The following is a 26,807-nucleotide window of genomic DNA, read 5'->3' on the forward strand; positions in this document are numbered from 1 at the left end:
GTTATGTGCTGCTTCTCCAGACCCACCAGTAGGAAGTCGGAACAGAAGCGGAGCAGCCAGGACTCAGAGAGACTCCAATATGGCATGCTGGTGTTCTCAAAAGCCCCCTGACGACGCGGGGCCCTGTCACAAATACACCCAGCCCCATCTATCTACACCTCAGGGCTCAGTAAAAAGGCACAATGACGCACCCAACTGTAGTGAGAAGCCCATTGTGAATTGGCTCCAACTGCAGGTCCCAAAATACAGCGAGCAACAAACCCTTGGCAAAGCTAATTCCTTGGCACCGAGACTTTCCCTGATGAGCAGACGTTCCCCCATGGTTCTCGGGACTTTGATCGGCCTGCCTTTGTGGAACTGAGAGTTGTGGAATACCCTAGCGGAGACACAGCTCTGCCTGGGGTCAAAGCCTGCTTGAGTCCAAGAATGGGCACCAGGGCCGGCGCCGCGGCTCACTAGGCTAATCCTCCGCCTTGCGGCGCCGGCACACCGGGTTCTAGTCCCGGTCGGGGCGCCGGATTCTGTCCCGGTTGTCCCTCTTCCAAGCCAGCCCTCTGCTGTGGCCAGGGAGTGCAGTGGAGGATGGCCCAGGTGCTTGGGCCCTGCACCCCATGGGAGACCAGGAAAAGCACCTGGCTCCTGGCTCCTGCCATCGGATCAGCGCGCCGGCCGCGGCGGCCATTGGAGGGTGAACCAACGGCAAAGGAAGACCTTTCTCTCTGTCTCTCTCTCTCACTGTCCACTCTGCCTGTCAAAAAAAAAAAAAAAAAAAAAAAAGAATGGGCACCAGGCCAAGTGTGAATGTCTTTGCTCATCCTCCCTTCTAAACAACTAGAACCCACAGGCCTTCAACACGCGGCTCTCCTGTTTTCCACTGACAGGAAGCAGAGCGTTAACTGCAAACACACTGTGTCACTATCGTTTGGTTTCACTTCCTCCTCCATTAAATATAACTAAGTCGCCCAAACCATGCGTGGAGGAGCCAAGCACTGGGGCACAGCCTGCATCTCACGTAAGCACCAGCTGGGGTCCTGGGTGCTCTATGGCTGTGGGGGAGAGTGAACCAGTGGCTGGAAGATCTGTCTCTCCCTCTGGAACTCTGCCTTTCAAACACAGCAAAGCGAAGCACTGCCCTGGATCTGTCAACACCCAGTGTAATTCAATTCACCCTCCTTCAAGACACCTTTCCCCAGTGGGGCAAAGATGTGCTCATTCTAAGCCTGTTCCTGCGGAGGGATCTGCCCACCACACCGTGTAGGGGCCCTGTGGCCGGGGAGGCGAGTTCTGCACAGGAGCTGAGACCCACCCAGGCTCTGCGCCTCCACCTCGTGCAGTGTCCTCACTACTGGCTGGGACTACCACCCCACACAAGGACCGTGTGATATTTCCACCCACTGTGGGTCTCCTGGGGAAAATAATCTTGGAAATAACTAATATACCTGAAACACCATCAAAATAAATTTGGCTTCCTTGACACCTGTATACCAATAAGAAAGAAAGAGACCAAATGCTTTTTTAAACTTTATTTCAACATAACTATGCTTACAGAAATACACTCATATTGGTTAATAGAACACAATTTAAATTTAACTTATCCTACAATTTTTACCAAAAACCTGGTACATGGTTTAAGATTTTTAAAAAAAGGATTTGCAGCCTGGTTTATTTTTACCTATTACAAATGTATAAAAGATCTTCCATCAAATGCTGCACAAGAAGGCAGCAAAAACCTTGAGAAATTTACCTTTGGTTTGCCTCAGAAAAGTAACACGTATTGCACTGTAAAAGTTTATAAAAATCGGTGCAATAAAACATTGCTGTAATGTTTCAATGCCAGTTAACAAAGTTCCGTAAGAAATGAGGAAGGGGCAGCAGGAGCCTCGTGCACGCGCGGAGCTGAGGAGCTCTCCGATGTAGGCACTACTGCATGTAGTCTGTGAACCTACACAGACCCAGATTCAGAGGACTCCTCAAGTCTGAATTAATACTACCAGCTCACTTAATCTGCCGAGGCTAACGAGGAAACCCAGCACACTAAGCTTTTCTGATTTATGCAAAAGAAGAAAATTCCGTTTCTTCCCAGCTGTTCAGTCCAGAGATGATGGTACGCTACAGGCAGGGCACTCCTTCCACGGGCGGCAAGTGATGAGGTCTACTTGGGTTTCAATTTGCATCAACACTCATACAAAACAGTCCCCAAAGTTAATGACCACAGGACTTCAGAAGTGACTCTAAAAAATAAAATGGCTCTTCTTGGAAGACTACGACAAAACACAGAGCCACAATTAAAAGAAGCCTTACCGAAACAACACAATATAGACCCTTGTGAATTACATCTCAATTTAAAAAAAACAAAGTAGCCCCAAAATAAGCAGCTCTGAAAAAAAAAAAGAGAAAAAATATATATAACTTAAAATACATTGAAAAACCAATGTGAAGATAGGTTCAAAAGATAAGAGATACATTTAATATGACTACCTAGAATTAGGCTTACAATGTATTCTACTATTTCAAGTTCACCACTAGTTACTAAACATCAATTTACAGATATCATGTTCTTCTTTGTTCCTTGATCAAAAGGGAAAAATTCTAGCTTTAATTCTACAGAGGGAGAGGGTCAGAGGCCAGGGAAAAAAGGCTACAAAATAAGTTCCATGCAAATATCACATTTGTCAAAACGGAAGAACTCCCAACTGGATCACGAAAGTTCATCGTTACTGATTCGCTTTTCACTGAAACCATCGTTCATGATAAATACAAATACACGGATTAGGGCTCAGAACCTAATATAGGCCTGACAAGTCCTTGTTTTCTGAAGAAAGGCCTCAGGTCCCAGTCGATTTCCAGGAACAATGTTTTTTAAAGATTTAATAATGGGTTTTCTTCCTATTTGTGTTTTTAGCCTTCTAGTCTTATAGACTAGATCAGAAATTAGTCTGATTCCCTAGTAGGCAAATGTTTTACCTGCAGTATGAAAAAAAAAATCACAACATGTCTTCTCCAAACTGATGCCCAATCTCTAATTTGTGCTTAAAATATTTTTCTATAAAAGTAAAAAGCTAACTTAGGTAAAATGCGCCCATGAGCATTATAACTAGTTGTTAGAAAGATTTAACTAGTTTTATAACTTAAATTTTAAAACATAAATATTTGCAGCTTGATCTTCTGCTGACAATGATTGTCGGAGCCTAGATTTCAACATTTACAAACCTTCATTCATACACACAAAACACACACCATTTATCACACAACTTACTCCTGTGTCTTAAGAGAATCTTGTTTCTTAAATCTTTGGCCTCCCGATCAATGCCAAGTTCAGACAACTTTTACCTCAAACTCCACTCTCAGATTTTTTACCCAGTTTCCCACTCACACATCACCGCTTGTCCTAACTGTTCCTGTGTACTGACAAAACCCGAGACCTGCCTCAGGAAGGAGGCCGGGAGAGCTGTGCTGCCCTGGAGGCCTCCCCTGTAGACGGCAGCGCTCACAGGGACAGAACACCCACGAGGCTTGGAGATCCCTGAGGAAGCGTGGACCATTCTCAAGTCACACCGCGTCTGTGGGAAGCTGAGCTGGTCTGCAGCACTCACGCCGCCTCTCACGGCGTAGCTTCATCCCTCCAACACTTGCGGCCATGGAATCTCCCAAGTGATATTCTGTAAACCTGAAGGAACTGCTCCCTCTCCTAATCCCAGGTTTGCAATTTCCAAGTAGCACTTACTGTTCTTTCTCAGCTGAGCAGCCACGTGGACACCAGCCATCTATGAGAAAGAGTTCTCCTCAAAGGTATGGTCCGACGCTCTACAATGAGGAAGCAACTATACCAAAACGGGCAAGACAAAAAAACTGATGGCTGACAGCTGAGATAAAAATGTGTTCAGTATGGAACCTGGTGGTGTGTTTATTGAGAAATCAAAACTGAGAGAATCCACTACAGCCATTTGAAATAAATAATCTCTAAGAAATGCAGATTCTGGCATAGATACAAGATGAGAAAATAAAAAATCAATGGGTGGAACTGGCACATTTCATTTGCTCACAAACTTGCACACACATTATTCAGCAAAAAAGACAATCAGAGCAAAGGAAAGAAAAAAAAATACCCTTTTGCAAACAGGCCCTAAAAGCATCCCTCCAAAGAGGCCAAAATTGACATGCATATATATATGTATAAAGTGTTACTGTTCAACACAAATGCTATCTCTAGAAAGACTTAACTGCATAGGTTAACAAAAAAAACTGTGCAACATCTTAAGCCATTAAAGCACCAAAAAAAAAAAAACAAAAACCCAAATCACTGTTTTATGACAATTAACATACACAAGTAAGAAATATTGATCAAAACTCAAGAAGCAAATATCTGGACTAATATATTGTCCACTATTGGGAGACTTTTTCTTCAATTTAAACCTTTTCTCTAAAAAAAACAAAAACAAAAACAAAACCTTAAAGTGCTAACTTTATAAAGCAGGCAAATTCTTCAAGTAATTTGCTATTAAGGAAGCTGATTTCTATAGACCTAAACAAGGAACTAAAAGCAAAGTGAAACAGGAAGATAGACGTGGAGAGAAAAACTGACAAACTGTAGCTGGACAGCACAACGAAGCTGCGACCTTACCGTTGTGGTCTCTGTTCACTTACACACGGGAGCTGGCGCACTGAGGCACCTGCTGGTTCAGTACTCCCTCGGATGTGCTAAAAGTTACGCGACTACCAACAGGTACACATGAAGTCCTAAGGAAAAGCAAGCCACTTAAAAATCAACACTGGACACTAGTTAAAGCAATCTTAAAGGGTGTCTACTACTATAAATGAATAAAAAATGCAATCGCTCTTACAACCTAGGATCCAAAACTTTGTCCAAAGTTTAGTTACTCCTGTCCTTTAGCTGCTTTTTCAAGGAAGTACACGTTGACCAAGTGGCGATTGAGGTGTTTACTATAGTCCTTTTCCTTTCTAAAAGAACGGTCACAGAAGATACAAACAAAATCCCCCTCAGCCACTTTGACTGCTGAGGTCTCCTTTGCATTTTTCCTACTGCCTTCTTGGGGGCCGGGCCGAGCCCCGTGCAGTCCAGAGTCGTCACTGCCCTCTGACATGTTGTCGCTTAAGTCACTGCCGTCATGACTGTGGATGCCTTCGTCTTCATCGATTTCCTGAGATTCGTTTCCTGCCGTGGTGACCGGAGGTGATGCCGGGGCAGCTTTGGACGCTGCTTCCTGTTCTTCTGTCTGTGGGGGGGGGAGCAAGGGCGAGGCTGGCTCCTCCGCGGCTGGGTCTGTCCCGGGCAGGCTCTCTGCGGTGCCCTGGTCAGCGAGCACCTCCATCTCACAAGGCGCCGTGTCTGTCTGAGGGTCGCCGTGCAGCAGCTGCCCGACCGGCGTGTCCGGGCCTTGTCCTGAGGGTGGAACGCTGGCAGACGTGTCGCTGCTGGCAACAGGACCAGCGGGACACGCTCCTGCCTCTGGAGCTGCCTCCTCCTCGGCAGGCCCTCCTGCATCTCCTCCCGCTTCGCAGAGGAACTTCTGGTCTCCCGCCTCCTCTGCCTGGGACTCTCCCGCGGGCAGGGGTGGGGAGGGCGGGGAGGGCTCCTGCGTGGCTGCGGCTGCTTTCACGGGCACTAGGCCCACCTCAATGAGGACCTGCTCCTTCCGTGCCATTTCCTTCTGCGTGTCAGCCTTTTCCTTTCTGCTGTCTCTGCGCGGGGGAGACTTTTTGGGAACTGGTTCAGCGTGAAGAGGACGCTCTACCGGAGGCGGCGGGTCCACGGGAGCAGGCAGTTCCGGCGGGGCAGCCGCCACGGGGGCAGCCTGGGCAGCAGGAGGCTCGGGCTGAGCAGGGGCCTCCTGCGCAGGTTCCTTCTGGGGCGGCTCCTTCTGAGCGACCCTGCTGCCTTTCTTACTTGGTTTGCTTCTCAGCGTTTTCTTCTTTGCGCTCCTCTTCACGCTGGCATGCTGGTGTTTTCTCTCCTCGGCTTTGCTGTCACCCTTCGGTGCTTCCTGACTGTTCTTAGACTTGCTTTCTACCTTCTTTCTCTTTTTTGGCACAGGCTGCTCCTCACTCGGAGGATCCTGTAGGGACCGGCTTTCAGGTTCCAGCTTTCTTTTGCTTTTCTTGGTCTTATTGGACTTTTCCGAATTGCTCCCCGAATGTCCGTCTGTCTCTTTAGCCTCTGCTGCCTTGCGAGTTCGGGTGGTCACCTGTATCACTGACACATTGCTACACGGCTTTTTCTCCTTTGAAATATTATCTTTTTTCTCCACTTTCACAGACTTCTCATTTTTCTTTCCAGCTGCATCCCCCTTCGTCTTTGTCTGCTCTGCGTCTGCTTTTTCGTTGGTAGCACTGGTATCGGGCAAGTCAGCCTCTCGCTTTTTGGTTTTCTTTAGCTTCACCTTTGAGACATCCATCGTTTTATTCGGACAAGTGGGATGCTTGGACTTGAAATGGTACTGCAGGTTGCACTTCTTGGAAGCTGCGTAGTCGCACACGGGGCAGTTGAACTGCCGTGGATTAACGTGTAGCTCCACGTGCTTTTTGAAGTTGCTCCGATCCGCTGTTTTGTAGTCACAGTGTGGGCAGTTAAGAGGCTTGGGCCCGTTGTGGACCTGCCGTGCGTGGCGAGTTACTTCATGCTGATTAGAGGCCACATAGCTGCACTGATCGCACTTAAACGGCTTCTCACCTGAGGGTAAGCAAGGAGGGTTCGAGAGGACACAGATTAGGACACAGGCTCCAGATTTCCGGGAATCTACTCAGAAGGACTGTGTGTGTGAAACCACCACAGACGATTTACCGAGAGGACCATCATGCACCTCACATTTACCATATTCATCTGTGTAACTTCTCTCTAGCCCTTGACATTGGCTCACACAGGACGCAGAGGATAATTATCTCAGCCACCTGCACCTTCAAAGGAGCTCGCCCACTCGGGCTCTCACACAGCGTTAAAGGACACAGGCTCGTCAATCAGCACTCAAGTACTGGCAGAGTGCAGCTGGATTCTGGATGTTAATTCTGGGGCAAGGAAACTCACTGAAAAGCATCTTAAATTTTTTCTTGCTTAACCAAAACAAATGTATAATGCAGTAGAATGTAAAATTCCCGTGTATTTTAAAGCATGAGTATCTATCTTTCCGGACTACACGCCCAGCCCCAGGTGCACATTTTGCTCCAGACGCAATAAGTGGCTTTTTCTTGAAATTTAATCCCTTTGTCCATTAGAGCAAGCACTAAGTTCCCCTCCCTCAATTTCTCAAATGGCAGATTTTGCTACTTTGAAGCAAAAACAGGGGCAAGAAAACTTTTCTTGGTTTTCCCCTCACCTTGTCCATAAAATTGGCAAAGAAACCAGGTAAATGAGAAGTGGCATACAAATAGATATGGTAAATGACGTAAGTAAACACAGTCATATCACAGACACATACAAGACCAGAGCCAGCCCACCCCCGATGAAAAGCAGAAGAGTGACACATTCTACCTGCATACGTACCCACCTAGATCACACTCTAGTAAATATTACCAAATGGTATCCACACCCCACTGGTCCAATGGAATGCATAGTAGAAAAATGGAAATTGACATTTATGAAAATTCATCTCTCCAACATTTTGAAATTCACACCAAATCTTATGAAAATTTCTCATAAACCAAAACTCAGACATTAAGCAAAACCATGTAGACATTAAAGTTTTACATGATTAGAAAATGTCTGGTGATAAAATAATCAGAAAAGCAAAAACTTACCCAGATCTCTGATTAAACATGTAGCTAACTGGACAGCTCTTCCCCAGGTTAGCCTACCATTAGACCTACACATACGGTAATTCCTACAACATGCTACAATAATCTATACTTGGCCCTAAAAATGCTCAATGAGTGACGTAAATGGAGATAAACACTTGCTTAACATGTAGAGCTGGAATGGAAAAAGACAGATGAGCATAATGGCTAGGAGCCTGTTCTGGGGCTCTGTGATCTGATTACTGGGAGACCCTGGGTGAGGTACTGAAACCTCCTTAAGGCCCGCCCAGTTTCTTCATCTATAAAATACTCTTGACATCTATAAAATACTACCTTAAGTATAATGAACTGTAAATAATCCAGTCCATGCAAAGTATTGGCGATACACATGATAGCAAACACTCAATATGCCTGAGCTGTAACTGGTAACTTCTAGTATGGCTAACGCAGAGAAGAGCCAGGGCTGGTGCTGTGGCACAGCAGGACAAGCTACTGCTTGTGACGCCTGCCAGCGAGCCCCAGGGAGTGCTGGTTCAAGTCCCCGCTGCTCCCAAATCCAGCTTCCTGTGGCTGCACCTGGCAAAGCAGCAGCGGATGGTTCAGGTACTTGAGTCCCTGCACCCCCATGGGAGACCAGGTCGGAGCTCCTGGCACTTGAGTCCCTGCACCCCCATGGGAGACCAGGTCGGAGCTCCTGGCACTTGAGTCCCTGCACCCCCGTGGGAGACCAGGTCGGAGCTCCTGGCACTTGAGTCCCTGCACCCCCATGGGAGACCAGGTCGGAGCTCCTGGCACTTGAGTCCCTGCACCCCCATGGGAGACCAGGTCGGAGCTCCTGGCTCTGGCTCTGGCTTGGCCCAGCCCCGGATGTCACAGCCATTTGGAGAGTGAATCCCTCTGCTTTCAAATAACTAAGAGGGAAGACTCAAGTACTTATCTGGCCTTCTCTAGATACACCCTACTTCTAAGTTAACATACTGATGGAATTTTCTTTATGAAAATACCATGCTAATAAGAAATAGAATTTTAAAATTCTGTACTTTTTAAAGATTTATTTATTTATTTGAAAGAGTTACACAGAGAGAGGAGAGGCAGAGAGAGAGAGAGAGAGAGAGGTCTTCCATCTGCTGGTTCACTCCCCAGTTGGCCGCAGTGGCCAGAGCTAGGAGCTTCTTCCCGGTCTCCCACGCAGATGCAGGGGCCCAAGGACTTGGGCCATCTTCTATTGCTTTCCCAGGCCACAGCAGAGAGCTGGATCGGAAGTGGAGCAGCCGGGTCTCGAACCGGCATTGGCGCTTCAGGCCAGGGTGTTATGAGCCACAGCGCCGGCCCCGGAGGGGACCTACACAGCAATCACACTTCAAAGTACAAGGCTCCACCTAAGAGATGGTCTTGGAAAAAGATTTTTCTGTTTAAAAAATCTGAGGGCAGAGCCTGTGTTATGCCGCAGCAGGTTCAGCTGCTGCCTTAGTGCCAGCATCCCATATGAACACTGGTTCAAGTCCTGGCTGCTCTGCCTCCACCCAACTCCCTGAAAATGTATCTAAGAAAGCCGCAGAAGATGGTACAAGTACTTGGGCTCCTGCCACCCACACGGGAGACCTGGATGGAGTTCCACCAGGCTCCGGGCTTCAACCTGGCCCAGCCCTGGCAGTTGAGTCATTTGGGAGTAAACTAGCAGATGGAAGATCCTTCTATGTCTCTCCTTCTCTCTTTGTAACTGCCTTTCAAATAAGGAAAACATTAAAAAAAAAAAAAAAAAAAGCTTTTATCAAGAATTCCTATCTTATGAGTACCTGGCTAACTACAATTTTTATTTTGCCCTAAACAAATAGTTTTCCTTTTCAAATTCTGGTATCATTTACCTATGTTTTTAATTTTTACAAATATGTCAGTTGTCTTTTTTATTTTTCCCAAAATTACTTCCAAGTAGATGCCAAGTCAAAAGAGAGAAACATTTTAAAGCCTCTGACACATTCTTACCAGGAAAAATCCAAAAAGGATAGTAAAATTTTTTACCAAAAGAGTAACAGGAACATATAACGGATTAATGAATCACCACTCAGCAATAAAAACCAAGTTATGATAAATAGTGCAACACAGGTTATCTCAAGAGGTGTTTATGGAAGAAAATGATAATACTCTTGATAGAAGTCAGAAACCACCCAGTGGAAAGCCTATGTGGGCACTGCCTCAATAAGGCAAAGAACGTCTGGGTACCACATTGGGGCCAGTGGGTTAAGCAGACGGCTGTGATGCCGGCATCCCATATGGGTGCCAGTTCGAATCCTGACTGCTCCACTTAGGATCCAGCTCCTGGCTAATGTAGCCGGGAAAGCAGCAGAGGATGGCCCAAGTGCTTGGGTCCCTGCACCCACATGGGAGACCAAAAAAAAGCTTCTAGCTCCTGGTTTTGGCCTTGTCCATTCCCGGCTGTAGCAGCTGTTTGGGACTGAACCAGAGGATGGAAGACATTTTTTTCTCTGTCTCTTCCTCTAACTCTGGCCCTTCACATAAATCTTAATAAATAAATAAATCCTTAAAAAAATATTTTAGGGGCTAGTACTGTGGCGTAGTAGGTAAAGCCACTGCCTGCAGTGCCGGCATCCCATGTAGGCACCGGTTCGAGTCCCAGCTGCTCCATTTCCTATCCAGCTCTCTGCTGTGGCCTGGGAAAGCAGTAGAGGATGGCCCTCCCTGTACCCACGGGGGAGACCCAAAAGCTCCTGGCTTTCGATCAGTGCAGCTCTAGCTGTTGTGGTCAATTGGGGAGTGAACCAGCGGATGGAAGACCTCTCTCTCTCTGCCTCTCCTCTCTCTGTGTAATTCTGACTTTCAAGTAAAGTAAATAAATCTTAAAAAAAAAAAAAATCTTATTCTAGAGTCCATGCAAAGACTCTCAACTTGTGACATATTTCATATAGTCGTATTTCATATAACTTCAGGTATCAAAATGATTCTTCCATGATAATTATCATATGGCTGGAAAACAAATTTACTGTGGAGTATTTTTTTGCATCTTAAAAACAATCACAGTGAAGGATGGATCTTGGTAAGTTGGTAGTTTGCTTTAGCAAAAACATTACATGTACAATAAGAAAACAAACTAAATGAATTCCTATGCCAGCAGGAGGGACCAATCAGCTGTGGATGATAGATCTCCCAAGAGAGCTGGGGAAGCGGCTGAGGAGATGGGATACCGAGCAGAGGACATCCCAACACTACCAGGCAGAATCCCAATAAAATGGAGAGGAACTGCAGATCAGTTACTATGTCTGTATTTTCACCAATACACAATTTTCTGTTTTAATCAAACCAATACTCTGATTCCTCCTTAACTTGCCCTGAGAAGATCCACCATCTAGATTGAAGTGCTCCACGTGATGAGCTTTATTTAATGTGTCACTGTTTACAGTGTAACTTAACAGAGCTTAGGCCTTTCCAGAAATAAGACAACCCGGATACCAGTCCTGAAGAAGGAGCCAAATGCCCAAGAGGATCTGTGAAGATCCGATCCAAACCACACAAGACAAAACTGTCACCCCTTGCAATCCAGTCTCAAAGGCTACCTCAAGTAGCCTCAACCTTATTACATGTTATCAGCAACTTTTATTAAGTTTTAAAAATAATTAAAAGTGGTGCCAGCACTGTGGCATAATAGGCTGGGCCTCCGCCCGCAGCATTGGTTCATGTCCCGGCCACTCCTCTTCCGATCCACCTCTCTGCTTGTGGCCTGGGAGAGCAGAGGAGGATGGCCCAAGCGCTTGGAGTCCACATGGCAGACCACGAGAAAATTCCTGGCTCCTGGCTTCAAATCAGCCCAGCTCCGGGTGTTGCGGCCCATTTGGGGAGTGAGCCAGCAGATGGAAGACCTCTCTCTGTGTCTCTCCCTCTCACTGTCTGTAACTCTACCTCTCAAATAAATAAAATCTTGAAAAAATAGTTGAAAGTGCACAAAAATGATTCAGCATTTGCATGCACAAGAATAGCCATTTTTACTGCCTATTATTGGTAACTCACAAGCTCTCAAATACAGTGTACGTGTTTCCAATTCTGCCTGTGGCGGCTTCACTTCAGCCCCTTCCTGAATTGTACATTCCTCTGACTCTGAACAAAGTAAGAGGGTGCAGGACTCCCTGTTCCAACGTTGAAGACCACCACCCTTACAGCACTCACCCTCTCTGAGCCCATGTCCTAATATGTAAATGAGGATTCATTTCTTCACAGCACCAAGTACAACTCTGCAGTACCCAGCATGCATGAAGGAGTAGCGGCTACCACTTAGTAGCTGTAACTAGTAAGTCTATAAAGATAGTTAACTAGACTGAAACAGCAATCTTTAAAATGACAGGCAGTACTCCAGATGACACTTAGCAAACCCAAACAAAATTGTTCCAGGGATATGAACTTGTGTAAAACACCATCAACATGTAGACAGTGATGAAAAACAACTCAATGAAAGGGTACAAGTGAGCTGTCATTCTAACCTACCGCCTGACCATCGTTAATAGTGGGTCAACCAGAAGTGACCAGGTGAGACACATCCCAAGCATCTAATTTCCAGTTTACAACACAAAGGATGCTTTCAGAAAAAAGTAGACAAATATACAGAACATTCCATGGGGGGAAAAAAAGGCTTTTTCTTGTAAAATGGGGTAATAGAACTTACACAACGTAGCACAGTCATGAAGACAAGCAGGAGTTAGCCATGTAAAGCTCTGAAATGTTCTATTAAAAGGCAGGAGTTCAGCTGTCATAGGACATGATGTCTGCTCTAGCCCCAAAGCCCAAGGCTTCACCCAAGATACCTCAGAGAACACAACCAGGCTTCTGGTTAAGAGACGCGACTATTACAAGAGGAAGACAGTAACATGACAAGCCTGTCAACTCAAAGGCAGGCAGGGGCACCTTCACAGCTGCTCAAGTAAATCAGAACACGTGATACCATCAAGTCTTATTCTTACCACTGACTTAAGGCAGCAAAATCCAATAAAAATCACACATGTCGTTTTGTATTTCCTACTGGTCACAAAGGTAAAAAGTAAGTAGATAGCATTAATTTTGCTGCTTCTTTAACCCAATATATTCAATATTCTCAAAATACAATAATATTTAAAAAGCCGTTTTATAGGCTTTAGCGCATCCTGTTAAAAATCCAGTTATGTGTTCGTCTCAATTCAAACTGGCCACATTTCACAAGCTCAATAGTCACATGTGGCTGTGGCTACCAAACGGACAGCACAGATCTCAGGTAATGATTAACTTAAGGGAGTTGGCTCCAGACTTTTGTAAACAGCAAGAATTTGGCATACTTTCCCCATGGGGATACACATGCTGAATCTGGGAGGAGAGTAAGGAGTAGTTGGCCAAGGTCAGTCAGGACCAAAATCAAGTAGTCACCCGTTCAAGACCAGCTGTGCTGCCACTGACTTGTCCAATGTGGCCATTAACCCCGGGGTCAACTCTGAACTTAACATGACCGCTTCTGTCACTGCTGTGCATTCTCCCTTGTTTCAGTCTGCGCTCTAGTAGAGATTAATAAACTGGTATGCTATGCTATGGTTTTAAGTTCAGCTTTTGAAAAATCAAGTCCTCAAAAAGCCCTTATCAACTCGAAACAGGATAAACTCAAACTCAACAGGTGAGAAGCTAAGGGATCCCTGAGACAGGACAAACACTTGACGCTTGTTGTCGCACTGCTGGGGCACTGTGGGGAGGCAAGGATGAGTCAGACTAGGCCCATGTTAGCACAGCGTTTACTGGAGTCACAAACTCTTTGAAGATCTGATGGAAACTAAGACCATCCTCCCACAACAAATACACACACTTATTTATAAAACTCGGTTTCCCGAGTTCCACCTTTGGATTCCATGTTAAGAACTTCCATTTAAATACAGCTCCACCTTAACAGAACACTGATTTTTAATTTCTAATCCTTAAATTAAAAACAAATCACAAATACATGGCTCAGCTCCCAATCTAAAAGAACTTCTTTATAAAGACAGTCTACTGAAAATGGTAGGAAAGTTCCCACTTCTTACCAACCTGAATGAGTACGCATATGTCTTGTTAGATGAGTCTTCTGAGAACTTGAGTAAGGACAAAGTTCACATTTATATGGGCGTTCTCCTGCAAAATTACAGATTAGTGCTTCAAGCAACAAAATCAACCAAACACAATTCTAACAATGTAACAGTATTCAGTACAGTGCACTTTTTCACAAGGATTTTTTTTCCTATTTCCTGCCAAGACAATTTATCACATTATTGCAAATGTAAATAGTTTAGTTCATAATAAACGTTAACTACATTATTTCAACTTGGCCGATAAAATACCATTGGCTTCCTGAATTCTGACATGCCTTTTAATTTTCACAGGGATGTTACATATTTGAGAGGGAATGCTGATGTTTTAATCTAAAAACTCTAATGGCGGGGCCAGTGCTGTGACATATCGGGTAAAACTGCCACCTGTAGTGCCGGCATCCCATATGGGTACTGATTCAAGTCCCGGCTGCTCCACTTATCCAGCTCTCTGCTATGGCCTGGGAGAGCAGTAGAAGATGGTCCAAGTGCTTTGACCCCTACACCTATGTGGGAGACCCGGAAGAAGCTCCTGGCTTCTGATCGGCACAGCTCCAGCCGTTGCAGCCAATTGGTGAGTAAACCAGCAAATGGAAGACCTCTCTCTGCCTCTCCTTTTCTGTGTAACTCTTGACTTTCAAATAAATAAATAAATCTTTAAAAAAAAAAAAAGCTCTAATGGTAACGCTAGCTAGCATTTATAAGACACCTATGTCACTAGTGTAAACCATGAAGCCACAGGGACTGAGAGCAACTGAAGGTGAGGCCAGTGATGTAAGACTCAAAGGTAAGACGTGTATGTTCTTTTTTTTGGACACAGGCTGTCGGCTACAAAACAGGTAAAATACATAAATAAATTCTGGATAATTTTTTAATTTGGTCTTTTGCCATAAGATAATACTTAGGCAAGTTATTAAAAACCCAGTTTCCGATCTACAAAAATAACAGTACTGGAACAGCCCATGGCACAGCAGGTAAGCCACCACTTGTGTCCTGGCTCCTCCACATCCAATCCAGCTTCCTGCCAATGCACACCCTTTTGCGTCTGCAAAAAATGATGACTCAAGTACTTGGGTCCCTGTCACCTACATGGAGACCTAGTCTGGCCCAGCTGCTGCAGACATCTGGGGAATGAACCAATGGGTGGAATATTTCTCTAGTCTCTCTGCCCTTCAAATAAACATGAAATAAAGTAACGCTGACTTTCAAACTAAATAAAGCTTAAAAAAGGGACAGGTGCTGTGGCATGGCATTTAAGCCACCTCGCGTGGTGCCAGCATCTCGTATGTGCTGGTTCAAGTCCCAGCTGCTCCACTTCCAATGCAGCTCTCTGCTGAGGTGCCTGGGAAAGCAGCAGAAGATGGCGCAAGTGCTTGGGCCCCTGCACCCGTATCAGAGACCCGGATGGAGCTCCTGGCTCTGTATCAGACCAGCTCTTGCCATTGCGCCATTTGGGGAGTGAACCAACAGATGGAAGATCTCTGTGTCGCTTCCCCACCTCCCTCTGTAACTCTGCCTTTCAAATAAATTCTAAAATCTCAAAAAATAAAAAGTAACTTTATTTCCTATAGCTGCAGAAATCTGAACAATACATGCGAAGCACTGAACACTGTGCTGGGCACATAGTGAAGTCTAACTATCAGCTACCAACTCAGTACGGCAAGCTACGGTAACACATGTGCCTAGTGAGACGAGACAAGGAAAGACGGCATAAAAACAACACCGAGGTGTAGTAAATGAGCTCCTAGGGACGATCCCACTAGTATTGGCTGGAAGCTATCAGCTGTACACAGCTTGCAGCAATAGACTAGAATGCATATCTTAAGACCTGGAAGAATTAAGAGTTTAAATGTTCATGTGTTTCTTTAAAAGTAGACATGCAGCCAACAAGCACATAAGAAACACCTCACCACTGAACAGGAAGAAAACAGAAATCAAAGAGCAAGCCCCGGCTCCTGGCACTGTGGGGCTGCAGGTTAAGCCTTACTAGTCTTGAGTCCCGGCTGCTCCACTTCCCATCCAGCTCCCCATTAGTGTGCCTGGGAAAGCAGCAGAAAGACAGCTGAAGAACTTGGGTCCTTGCCACCCAGTGGAAGATGTGGGGCTGGCTGCAGCCTCAGACCAGCCCCAGCTGTCACAGGCACTGGGGGGAGTGAGTCAGTGGGTGGGGAGCTTTTGCTCTCCCTCTCTGCCTCTGGGGGTGGGAGAAACACCACCAAAAGATGAAGACCTCTATCCATTTCAACAGTTGTAATCAGAAAGATGGGTACCAGCAGCACTGATGAGGTCGTAACTGGAACCCTCATACACTGCTAGCGAGGCTGTAAAATAGTGCAACCAGCCTGGGAAACAGTCCGCAGTAACCCAAAAGGTTACATACAAATAAATAGCTGCCGTCCCCTCCTGTAGCTCCAGGCCTACCTGCACACTCAGGAGAGACAAAAACCTGTTTCAACAAAAAATCTCTACAGCTGAATGTTTAGACCATTATTTGTAACAGAATGTAAGTGGAAACACCCATCAACTGATGAATGGATAAACAGAATGTTATTTGGTGATAAGCAAACAAATAGTGTAGAGATGACAACATGGCGTGAACCTGGACAACAGTCTCCTAGTGACAGGAGGCAGGACCGGAGGACCCTGCACTGCACACTTCCACTTCCAGGAGACGTCCAGAGCAGGCCATCCCAGAGAAGCATATGCCACGGGAGTTATGTCAATAAAGAAGTGATAAAAATGCCAATGGGAGAAAAAGTCAATTCCATTACAGATCCAACAGGAAGCACCAAGTAAGGCTAATTCCCTGTTAAATTCTCTTTAGAAGGACAGGTTACTTTATCTGTGCAATTCCACAAACTATGCATAACTATTTTTAAGATGTATTTATCATTTGAAAGGCAGAGTTACAGAGAAAGAGAGGTCTTCCATCTGTTAGTTCACTCCCCAAATGGCTGCAATGGCCGGAGCTGGGCTCATCTGAAGCCAGGAGCCAGGAGTTTCTTCCGGGTCTCCCACACAGGTGCAGGAGCCCAAGGACTTGGGTTATCTTCTACTGCATTCCCAGGCCACAGCAGAGAGCTGGATCGGAAGAGGAGCAGCTGGGACTCAAATCGGCACCCATATGGGATGCCAGCACTGCAGGCAGTGGTTTTACCCACTACGCCACAGCGCCAGCCCTGTATAATCACTCTTATACAAAGTTTAGTCAAGCACTGATTTTTCAGTCACACATAGGCAAAAAGGTTATCTTTCATTATTTTTAAAAGTTTTATTTATTATTTCAAGGCAGAGAGAGAGACAGGGAGATGAGACAAAGACGGTTCCTCATCCACTGGTTCACAACCAAAATACACACAATAGCTAAGGCAGGGCTAGGCCAAAGCCAGGAGTTGGGAACCCGATCCAGGTTTAATACATGGGTGGCAAGGCCCCAACCACTCAAGCCATCACCCACGGCCCCCCAGGGTGTGAATTAGCACAAAAGGCAGAAGAGTGGAGCTGGAATCCAAATATAGGCACCCTAACATGGGATACAGACACACTGACTGCTTAGTCAAAAGTCAGCTCCCAAAAGATCATTCTTTAATGGCTGTGAATTGGTAAATTTCAATTGTGCCAAACTGAGCAAGTGTAATCCCCCACTCTCCTACTACCTAATACTCACCTGTGGTGTAACAGGATTTCTCAACTCTGAATGTTACCTGTAACGTGTACCTGAGGAACTCAGTTCAGGCTTTCAATCTAAAATTTCTCTCTCCATAAACATGGACTGTTACTCACAGAGACTGCTTTCCTCAATGCATTGTTCTGAAGATTAGCATAGAAGAGAAGCATCAAACCACTGGGCGCTCAGTAAGGCTAGGAATAAACTCATTAGGCAAACCTGAAAACCAGGCTACCTAGCAGGGCGAGTCAAAAGGAGCTCTTCCCACACACTACCCACTCGGGGACTCCTGCTGTGGTTTCCTGACTCTACTATTCAGCACTGCATGAATTTCTCAAGAGGTATCTTCAGAACTATGCACTGAGCACCAGATATAATCCCCAAGACATCAGTGTATGTACTATGAACTTGCTTAAATACAAAAAAAAAAAAAAAAAAAAAAAGAAGGGGCCAGCACTGTGGCGTAGCAGGTTAAGCTGTTGCCTGCAACACTGGCATCCCATGTGGGTGCCAGTTCATGTCCCAGCTGCTCCACTTCCTACTCAACTCCCTGACACTGCACCTGGGAAAGCAGCAGAAGATGGCCCAACTGCTTGGGTAGGTGCCACCCATGTAGGAGACTCAGATAAAGCTCCTGGCTCCTGGTTTCAGCCTGGCCCCGTCCTGGCCGTTGAGGCCATCTGGCAAGTAAATCAGTGGATGGGCGCTCTTTCTCTCCCTCTAACTCTGCCTTTTTAAAAAAAAAAAAAAAAAAAAAAATTTTTTTTGACAGGCAGAGTAGACAGTGACGGAGAGACAGTGAGAAAGATCTTCCTTTTTCCATTGGTTCACCCCTCAATGGCCACTGTGGCCGGCGCACTGCGCCAGTCCGAAGGCAGGAGCCAGGTGCTTCTCCTGGTCTCCCATGGGGTGCAGGGCCCAAGCACTTGGGCCATCCTCCACTGCACTCCAGGGCTACAGCAGAGAGCAGGACTGGAAGAGGAGCAACAGGGACAGAATCTGGTGCCCCGACTGGGACTAGAACCTGGGGTGCCGGCGCTGCAGGTGGAGGATTAGCCTAGTGAGCTGCGGCGCCGGCCCTAACTCTGCCTTTCAGATAAACAAATCTAAAACAAAAAACAAAACTGGGGCCAGCATTGTGGTGTAGTGGGTAATGCCACCACCTGCAATGCTGGCAACCCACATGGGTGCCTGTTCAAGTCCCAGCGGCTCCACTTCCAACCCTGCTCCTTGTTAATGCACCTGGAGCAGCAGCAGAGGCTGGCCCAAGTCCTCAGACCCCAGTACCTACACAGAAAACCAAGAAGGTGGTCATGGATTGGGCCTGGCCCAGCCCCTGCTGTTAAGGCCACTGAGGGAATGGCCCAGAGGACAGAATATCTGTCTCTGTCTCTCCTTCCACCTTTGAAATAAATAAAATGGGGCCAGCACTGTGGTATAGTGGGTAAAAGCCGCCACCTGTGGTGCTGTCATCCCATATGGGCAGCGGCTCGGGTCCCGGCTGCTCCACTTCCGATCCGGCTCTCTGCTGTGGCCTGGGAAAGCAGAAGAATACATCCCAAGTCCCTGGGCCCCTGCACCCACGTGGAAGACCGGAGGAAGCCCCTGGCTCCTGGTCAGCACAGCTCCAGTCATTGCGGTCAACTGGGGAGTGAACTGGTGGATGGAAAACCTCTCTCTCTCTCTGCCTCTCCTTCTCTCTCTGTGTAACTCTTTCAAATAAATTAGTAAATCTTTAAAAAATAAAAAAGCACAACTGAGGCCAGCCAGCATGTGGCACAGCATGTAAAGCCACGGCCTGCCGAGCTGTCATCTCATGGGTGCCGGTTTGTGTCCTGGCTGCTCCATTTCCAATCCAGCTCCCTGCTAATGGTCTGGGAAAAGCAGAGAATGGCCCAAGTATTTGGGCCTATGCTACCCACATGGGAGACCTGGAAGAAGCTCCTAGCTCCTGGCTCCGACCTGGCTGTTGTGGTCATCTGGGGAGTGAACCAGCAGATGGAAAATCTCTCTCTCTCTGTAACTCTAACTTTAACTGTAACTTTCAAATAAATAAATCCATGGGGGGGGGGGGGAGTGAAAAATCCTTTTTAAAAAAGCACTGGGGATGGCTCTGAGGTGTAGTAGTCCAAGCCTCAGGCTTCAGCACCAGCATCCCGTATGGGCGCCAGTTCGTGTCCTGGCTGCTCCTCTTCTGAGCCAGCTCTCTGCTTGTGACTTAGGAAAACACCAAGTGCTTGTGCCCCTGCACCTATGTGGGAGATCTGAAAGAAGCTCCTGGCTCCTGGTTTGACTGGCCCTGCTCCAGGCATCGCAGTCATTTGGGAAGTGAACTAGCAGACAGAAGATCTGTCTCTCCCTCTGTCTGTAATTCTACCTCTGAAATAAATAATAAGACCTTAAAAAAAAAAAAAAAAGCACTAAGATCAAGTAAGTTTAGCACTAAAATGCAAAATGAAATGAAATATTCAAAACTAGTGATTACTATGTATTCATAAACCTTACTGTAGAGCTATCAACCTTATACTAACACACAAAATAGTTAAGTACTGTATGACATAGGAGATTAAAAAGTTTGTGGGAGAGCAGGCATCTGGCTGGTGGTTAAAATGATCATATTGAACATGGAAACAGCTCTGGCTCCCGACTCCTGGGTCCTTGTACACACAGACCCGGAGAGGCAGAGGTACAGCTCAAGAACTGCCACGCACATGGGAGACCTGGACCGAGGCCCCAGATCCTGTCTTCAGCAGGGCCCAGCCCTAGCGGCTGCAGGCACTTGAAGAGAGCCAGCAGACAGACACCTGTCTCCTCTGCCTTTCAAGTAAACGGTTTTTAAAGTGAGTAACGTGGGGACATCAGGGGAAAAAGAGAAGTGGTTGCTAACAGAAAGGGCTTGCTTTCTGGAGCAATGAAGATGTCCTAAAACTGACTGTATCATCATCAGTTACACAGTGATGTGAATACCTTAGAAACACATTCGCCAGGGGCAGGTGTCACGGAACAGAAGGCTACGCTGCAGCCACAACGCCAGCATGCCGTCCAGGCGCTTGTTTGAGACCTAGCTGCCCTACTTCCAGTCCGGCTCCCTGCTGATGTGGCTGGGAAAGCAGCAGAGAACGGCCCAAGTATTGGGGTTCCCACACCCACACAGGAAACCAGGATGGAGTTCTTGGCTCCTGCCTCTGACCTGGCCAAGCTGCAGCTGTTGCAGCCACCTGGGGAGCGAACCAGCCAATGGGAGATTTCTCCCTTTCCCTTTCTCCCTCCCTAACTGCCTTTCAAGTAAAATAGATAAATCTAAAAAAAAAAAAAAAAAAAAAAAAAAAAAAAAAAAAGCCCACAAACGCACTTGTATGTATTAAGTGGATGAACTGTATACCAGTGAAGTATATCTCAAAAAGCTATTTTTAAAAATGAGTACCTGAAACATGTCATTTGTGACATGCTACTGATAACTGCTGAGTGTGCAGTAATGGGTCTGTGTTGTGCATTGTAGCACTCTCTTTACTTCTGAGATGCTTGGAATCTGTCGTATTTTTAAGAAAGCGCCGGGATCAGTGTTGTGGCACAGTGGGCTGAGCCCTTTCTTGTGACACAAGCTCCAGCCAGTGTGCCAGCTTTGAGTCCTGGCAGCTCCACCTCCCATCCAGCTCCCTGCTAAGGTGTCCTGGAAGGTGGCAGAGGGCGGCCCAGGTGCTTGGGCCCTGCCACTCATGTGGAAGACCCAGATGGGGTTCTTAACTTTGGTCTGGCCAGGCCCTGGCTGTTGTGGGCACTTGGGGAGTGGACCATGGGTAGAAGGTCTCCAAAGCTTTCTGTCATTCTGTCTTCCAAATAATTAAGTAAATCTTTTAAAAAAAACTTTTTGACAGTTTTCATTACTGACTACAAAGGTCCTTTTAACCTGTGTGTTGAAGCATACTATAAACATAATTGTTCCTATTTTCTGTCTCTGTATGCTTGGTTTTTTAAGAAAACAGTTTAACTCATCTTTTAAAACTAACTTACTTCTATGTTTTAGAGACACAAGGACAAGCTGTTTCACTTAGAAACTCAATGCCTTAAGTCAAAATGTTTTTCAAAGTCCAAGGTTTTCATTAAAAGCAGCTATGCAAGGTTAATCACTGGTTTCACTTTTGTTTAAGACCTCAATTCCTTTGGGAAACCACTACATTTCAGATGTGTTCCTTGTAACAGGAATACATCTGCAAAGCTAAAAGCGGCCTAATTTAACAAAATCATCTGTCCCAAGTTGTTGACATTTATGCCCTGGCCAGAGCACTGGTCAGATTTCTCACGGCAGAGCAGGTGTTACAGCACAGCAGGTTAGGCAGACAGCAGCATCTCTCGAGTGTCTGACCAAAGTCAATCCATGTGGGAGGCAGCAGATGATGGCCCAGGTACCTGGGCACCTGCCTCCCACACAGGAGACCCAGATGGAGTTCCTAGCTCCTGGCTTTGTTCTGGCCCATCCCTGGCTATTGCTGGCATCTGGGGAATGCACCTGTGGAAGGAAGATGGATCTCTTGCTACCACTGTGCCTTTCAAATGATTAAATACGTAAGTCTTAAACAAGAACGCCTTCTCCTGGTTATTTTTCAAAACAAACCTCAGCGCTTTACATGTTACCTCACTTAAGCCTATATGCTGTCACCCCATGAAGAAAATGGGGCACCAAGAGGTTAACTGACTTGCTCGTGGTTGACGATAGCAAACACTGGAACCTAGACTTGAACTCACTGTCCCTTTCCCCAGGCACTGTGTAACTAAGCACTGAACAACCAGAGTGCGTGCTGAACTTACTGGCCAGAAAGCTGCTCTTACCTGTGTGGGTTCGAACGTGCTGCACGTAATTGTTCTTTCTGTCTGAGAAATAGTTGCATTTCCCACACGTGTACACTTTCCTGGGAAAATGGTTTCTCAGGTGCTTCCTCCAGTGGTACTCGCTCACCGTTGTGTACGTGCAGATAATGCACTTGTAGACGCGCTCGTTGGCGCCCGCCCTGGTGTGGTGCTTCAGGTGCGCGGTGTAGTGGTCGTAGCGGTTGGTGTTGTAGCCGCAGCGGTCACAGCGAATGGGGCCCTTGGAGAAATCGCCCTCTTCCGCAGGGCAAGAGCCGGCCTCCCTGGCTTTGGCTTGCTTCTCTGCGCTCTCCTCCACAAAAAACTTCTTGGCGCTGTGAACCCTGATGTGGTGCACAAACTGCTCTTCAGACTCTGCTTCGTACTGGCACGGCTTGCAGCGGAAAGGCTTGGTCTTCAGGCTTTTGCATTTGTCCTCCGCTCCCGGGGCTTCCGGAGGAAGATCTTTATTTGAGCTATACACTTCTGGGGTGGCTGTTGTCTCAAATACAGGCTGCGGGTCCACAACACTGAGTTCCAGGCTTCGCATTTCCATGGTTTCCAGCCCGCTCGGTTCGCCTTTCATGTCGGAAGACTCCTCCAGTCCTTCTCCCTCACTATCGGAGAAGTTGCTATCCCCGACAGGCATCAGCTCTGCCATCTGTCTTTCTTCACCAACCAGGTAATCGCAGCAGCTGCCATTCACCTCCCCAGTCAGGGCCACGTTTGCCAGCATGATAAGCTGCGGTGCAGCCAGCTCAGCTTTGGAGAGGTCGTGTAAGTCATACATGTCGTTGGGCAAGGCCATGCCAATGTTGCCGCTGCTGGTGAACAGCCCTCCTCCTCCTGCAGACTGCCCCATTACCTGGGTAGCCATGGTTGTGTCCTGAACAAAACACAAAAACACACAAGAGTACCAGTTTAAACACAATGTTACTAACCCCAAACCAAGCCATCGCTGTTAATTCTTCAGACCAGCCCCATCTTCAGCACCAGTATCCCATGTGGGTGCCAGTTCAAGACCCGGATGCTCCACTTCCAATCCAGCTCCCTGCCAATGCACCTGGGAAAGCAGCGGAAAATGGACCAAGTGCTTGGGTCCCTGTACCCATGGGAGACCTGGAATAAGTTCTTGGCTCCTGGTTTTGGGTCAGCGCAGCCATTTGGGGAGTGAACCAACAGATGGGATATCTGTCTCTCTCTGTAACACTGCCTTATAAATTAATAAACTGGCCGGTGCCACGGCTCACTAGGCTAATCCTCCGCCTGCAGCGCCAGCACCCCAGGTTCTGGTCCCGGTCGGGGCGCCGGATTCTGTCCTGGTCACTCCTCTTCCTGTCCAGCTCTCTGCTGTGGCCCGGGAAGGCAGTGGAGGATGGCCCAAGTGCTTGGGCCCTGCACCCCATGGGAGACCAGGAGAAGCACCTGGCTTCTGCCTTCGGATCAGCGCAGTGCACCGCTGCAACGCGCCAGCCGCAGCGGCCATTGGGAGGTGAACCAACAGAAAAGGAAGACCTTTCTCTCTCACTGTCCACTCTGCTTGTACCCCCAAAAAAATTAATAAATCTTCAGAAAAATATTTTTTCCCAATATAATCTCCAAACCTCAATCACTTTCACTAAACACCAGAAAGAGGGACAGACTTCCTGGCCCAGGTGAAGCTGCTACTTGGGATGTACTGGGTCAAGTTTCAATTGCTCAGTACTTCTGATCCAGCTTCCTGCTACTGCACCCAGGAGGCAGCTCAGGTACTTGGTTTCCAGCAACCCACATGGAAGACCCAAAAGGGGTTCCTAGATCCCTGACTTCAAGCCTGGCCTAGCATGCCTACTGGGGACATTTGGGGTATGAACCAAAGGAGGGAAGATCAATCCCTCTCTCTCTCAATCTGGTCACTCTGGCCTTTCAAACAAAAACGTCAGTCTTTTAAAAATCTGTGGAAAATTAGAATTAAACATAATTTTATTTAGTACTAAAAAGAAACAAAATATTCATCAATTCCCAACTCTCTTACGGTCACCAAGAAAATTTCTAGTATCCCTAGAAAAAACTTCTACCAATTATTTTACATAGCTTATTCACCAACTGATCAATCACTGGCAAATCTTCCATCAAGCCCTTTTAATTCTGGTGAAAAGAGAAAGGTAACCTCCATTTTTTAATGTTAATTAAAATTACTCTAAAAGTTTGATGAGTGAGGAATTTGTCCTCCAAATTCTCCCCTTCAGGGGTTCACTGGTCTGAATCAGAACCCCGGGAAATCCACAAGCCACTCTCTGCATTTATGAAGTCCACAAACACGTCTGTAAAGTAGGAGGCCTGTAAAAATTGGTCAACTTAATTGAATTTCATATGAACTCAACTAACTCCAAAAGAATAAAACTGCTGTGAACAAAAAGTACCACTTAGTCCCTCTTGAATTTCCCATGACTCCAACGTAAAAGGGGGGGGGGGGAGGGAACACACCCTATGGACTCTTTTTCGTGTGAAAAACAAAGTCTGGCTGATTCGAAACTTCACGGAAGAAAACAGTTTTCAGCCCCCTAATAAAGCAATCCTGCAACTCCACTCGGCTACCAGCAACTCGTACTGGCACTGCCTTCACTTGGCCTACTCGCCCAGAGGAAGCCATTACAAAATCACTTTCCTGAAAACAAGTTGGCCTTTTTAAATGGCCTTAACCAGGCTCCTTCCCAATCTCAAAGGTGTCCTCTTGCACGTTAGCAAAAAAGCAAAGTGACAATTACTGGGAAAAAATTTAAAAAAGGAAAAAAAAAAAACCTAAAAGGAAGCTACACTGCAAATTCACAAACAAAAAGCAAGCGTCTGGCCCAAGTGCATGCACACGGGCGGGCGGCTGGGTCCCGTGCGCCCACGGAAGGTGCCCCAAATGCCATCACACGGACGGAGGCCAGGCCGGCCCGGGGCCGCGCAGCCGGGCGCCCTCAGCGCCGTCCTGGAAGCGACTTGGGCGCCTCCCGGCCAGGGCCGGCCAAGCATGGCCCCGGAGCCCCGCGTGCCGCACGAATTCCTCTGCGCCCGGCCTCCAGCGCCGGCCCCGGCCGCGGCATTCCTCACTCAAATAGGCATTCGGCCATTTTCTCAAAATACCAAACACAAAGCAGCTCTTTGCAAACTCGGGCGCTCTCGCTTCCTCTCGGCCCGGCCCGCTCGCCGCGCGCACACGCACCCCCTCCGCTCGCGGGAGCTGCGCCCCCCACGCGCGCCCCCACGCCGAACCGGACACGCGGCCCGACTCCGGGCACCGGGGGCCCGGCCGCCGTCTCTGCCCCGCGCCCCGGCAGCCCCCTCCCCGGCCCCGCGGGCCCGCGTCCGGCAAGAGGGCGGAAAGTTACCTCCAGCGGCGCCGGGCTCCTGCGACCGCCCCCGGCCGCGCTCCGCGCAGGGCCCGGGCAGGCTCCGCGGGCGCCCTCCGCAGGCGCCGGGCCCCGAGCGCCCGAGGGGGCCCCCACGCGGGCCGGCTGCCGCCCCCGCGCCCCGGAAGTTTGCGAACTTCACTCCGCTGAGCGGCCGGCGGAGCGCGCGTCCCGCCCGGGCCGGCCCGGGGAGCGGAGGCCCGCGGGCCGGAGCGCGGAAAATCGCTGTCCAGCCCCGCGGGCGGCACCGCCCGGGCCCCGCGGCTGACTCAGCCCGGCCGGCCGCGCTCCGCGGCGCCTTCCGGCGAAAGGGAGAGGCCGGGTGGGGGCGGGGGCGGGGTGGGTGCCGGCGGGGCCGAGGGGCTGCGGGACCAGGGGGGACCGGGGGGACCAGTTTCAGGACCGGGGCCCCGAGCAGCTCCGCTCCTGGCCCCGGGAGCACCGCGCGCTCCGAGCGGCGGCGGCGGCGGGGGTGGCCGCCCCGCCTCGGCTGGGGCGGGGGTCCCGGCGCCGCGCGGCTCCCCGCCGACGCCCCCGGCCCAGCCCCCGGGCAGCCGCGCTGTAACCCGATCCCGCTCGGCCGCCCGCCCCCGCCCGGCGCGGCCGCCGCCGCCGGAGCCACCGTATCTGCAAATCAGCCCTGGACAGCGCCTCGCTCCGCGTCCTTCCGCGCCCTCCCCCTCCCGCCGCCGGGCCGGCCCTCCCCCACCCCGGCCGAGCCCCCAGCCCCCCGCACACGCGCGCGCGCGGCGCTCACCGGCCTCGCCTGGCCGGGAGGCGCGGGCGACCCGGCGTCGCCGCTTCCTTCGCCGACTCCTTTTCTTTGTTGCCGGAGTTTCCAGGGAGGGGAGGGGAGGATGGAAAAGTTGGGCGCCGCGGCCGTCGAAAGAGCGAGGCTGCAGGCGTCGCTCAAGCCTCCGCCGGCCCTCGCGCTGCCTTCCCGGCCGCCGCCGCCGCCGCCGGGGTCTGGGGCCCGGGGCCTCGGCGGCGCCTGCTCTGCTGCTGCGCCGACGGCCCGCGGGAGCCGCACATTCCAGCACAGGACGCCGAGCCGCGCACCCGGGCCGCGCCGCCGCCGCCGCCGCCGCC

At 48.6% G+C, this 26,807-nt stretch overlaps 1 protein-coding gene across 3 annotated transcripts; it reads right to left on the reverse strand.

Moving 5' to 3' along the window:
• Positions 1 to 2,889: 2,889 nt before the first annotated feature.
• Positions 2,890 to 26,807, reverse strand: REST (RE1 silencing transcription factor). 3 transcript variants are annotated; one of them, XM_051820241.2, is made up of 4 exons: positions 26,476 to 26,807; positions 22,324 to 23,227; positions 13,792 to 13,875; positions 2,890 to 6,688 (listed from the first exon to the last, which is right to left on the reverse strand). In XM_051820241.2, the coding sequence occupies exons 2-4, from the start codon at positions 23,216 to 23,218 to the stop codon at positions 4,875 to 4,877; spliced, it is 2,793 nt and encodes a 930-aa protein (XP_051676201.2). In that variant the 5' UTR covers positions 23,219 to 23,227; positions 26,476 to 26,807; the 3' UTR covers positions 2,890 to 4,874. The 3 variants fall into 3 exon arrangements, with proteins under 3 accessions (XP_051676201.2, XP_051676202.2, XP_051676203.2); XM_051820242.2 differs by lacking the exon at positions 26,476 to 26,807 and adding an exon at positions 25,698 to 26,323; XM_051820243.2 differs by lacking the exon at positions 26,476 to 26,807 and adding an exon at positions 24,808 to 25,121.

This window comes from Oryctolagus cuniculus, chromosome 8, assembly GCF_964237555.1.
Source record: "Oryctolagus cuniculus chromosome 8, mOryCun1.1, whole genome shotgun sequence".
NCBI lineage: Eukaryota > Metazoa > Chordata > Mammalia > Lagomorpha > Leporidae > Oryctolagus > Oryctolagus cuniculus.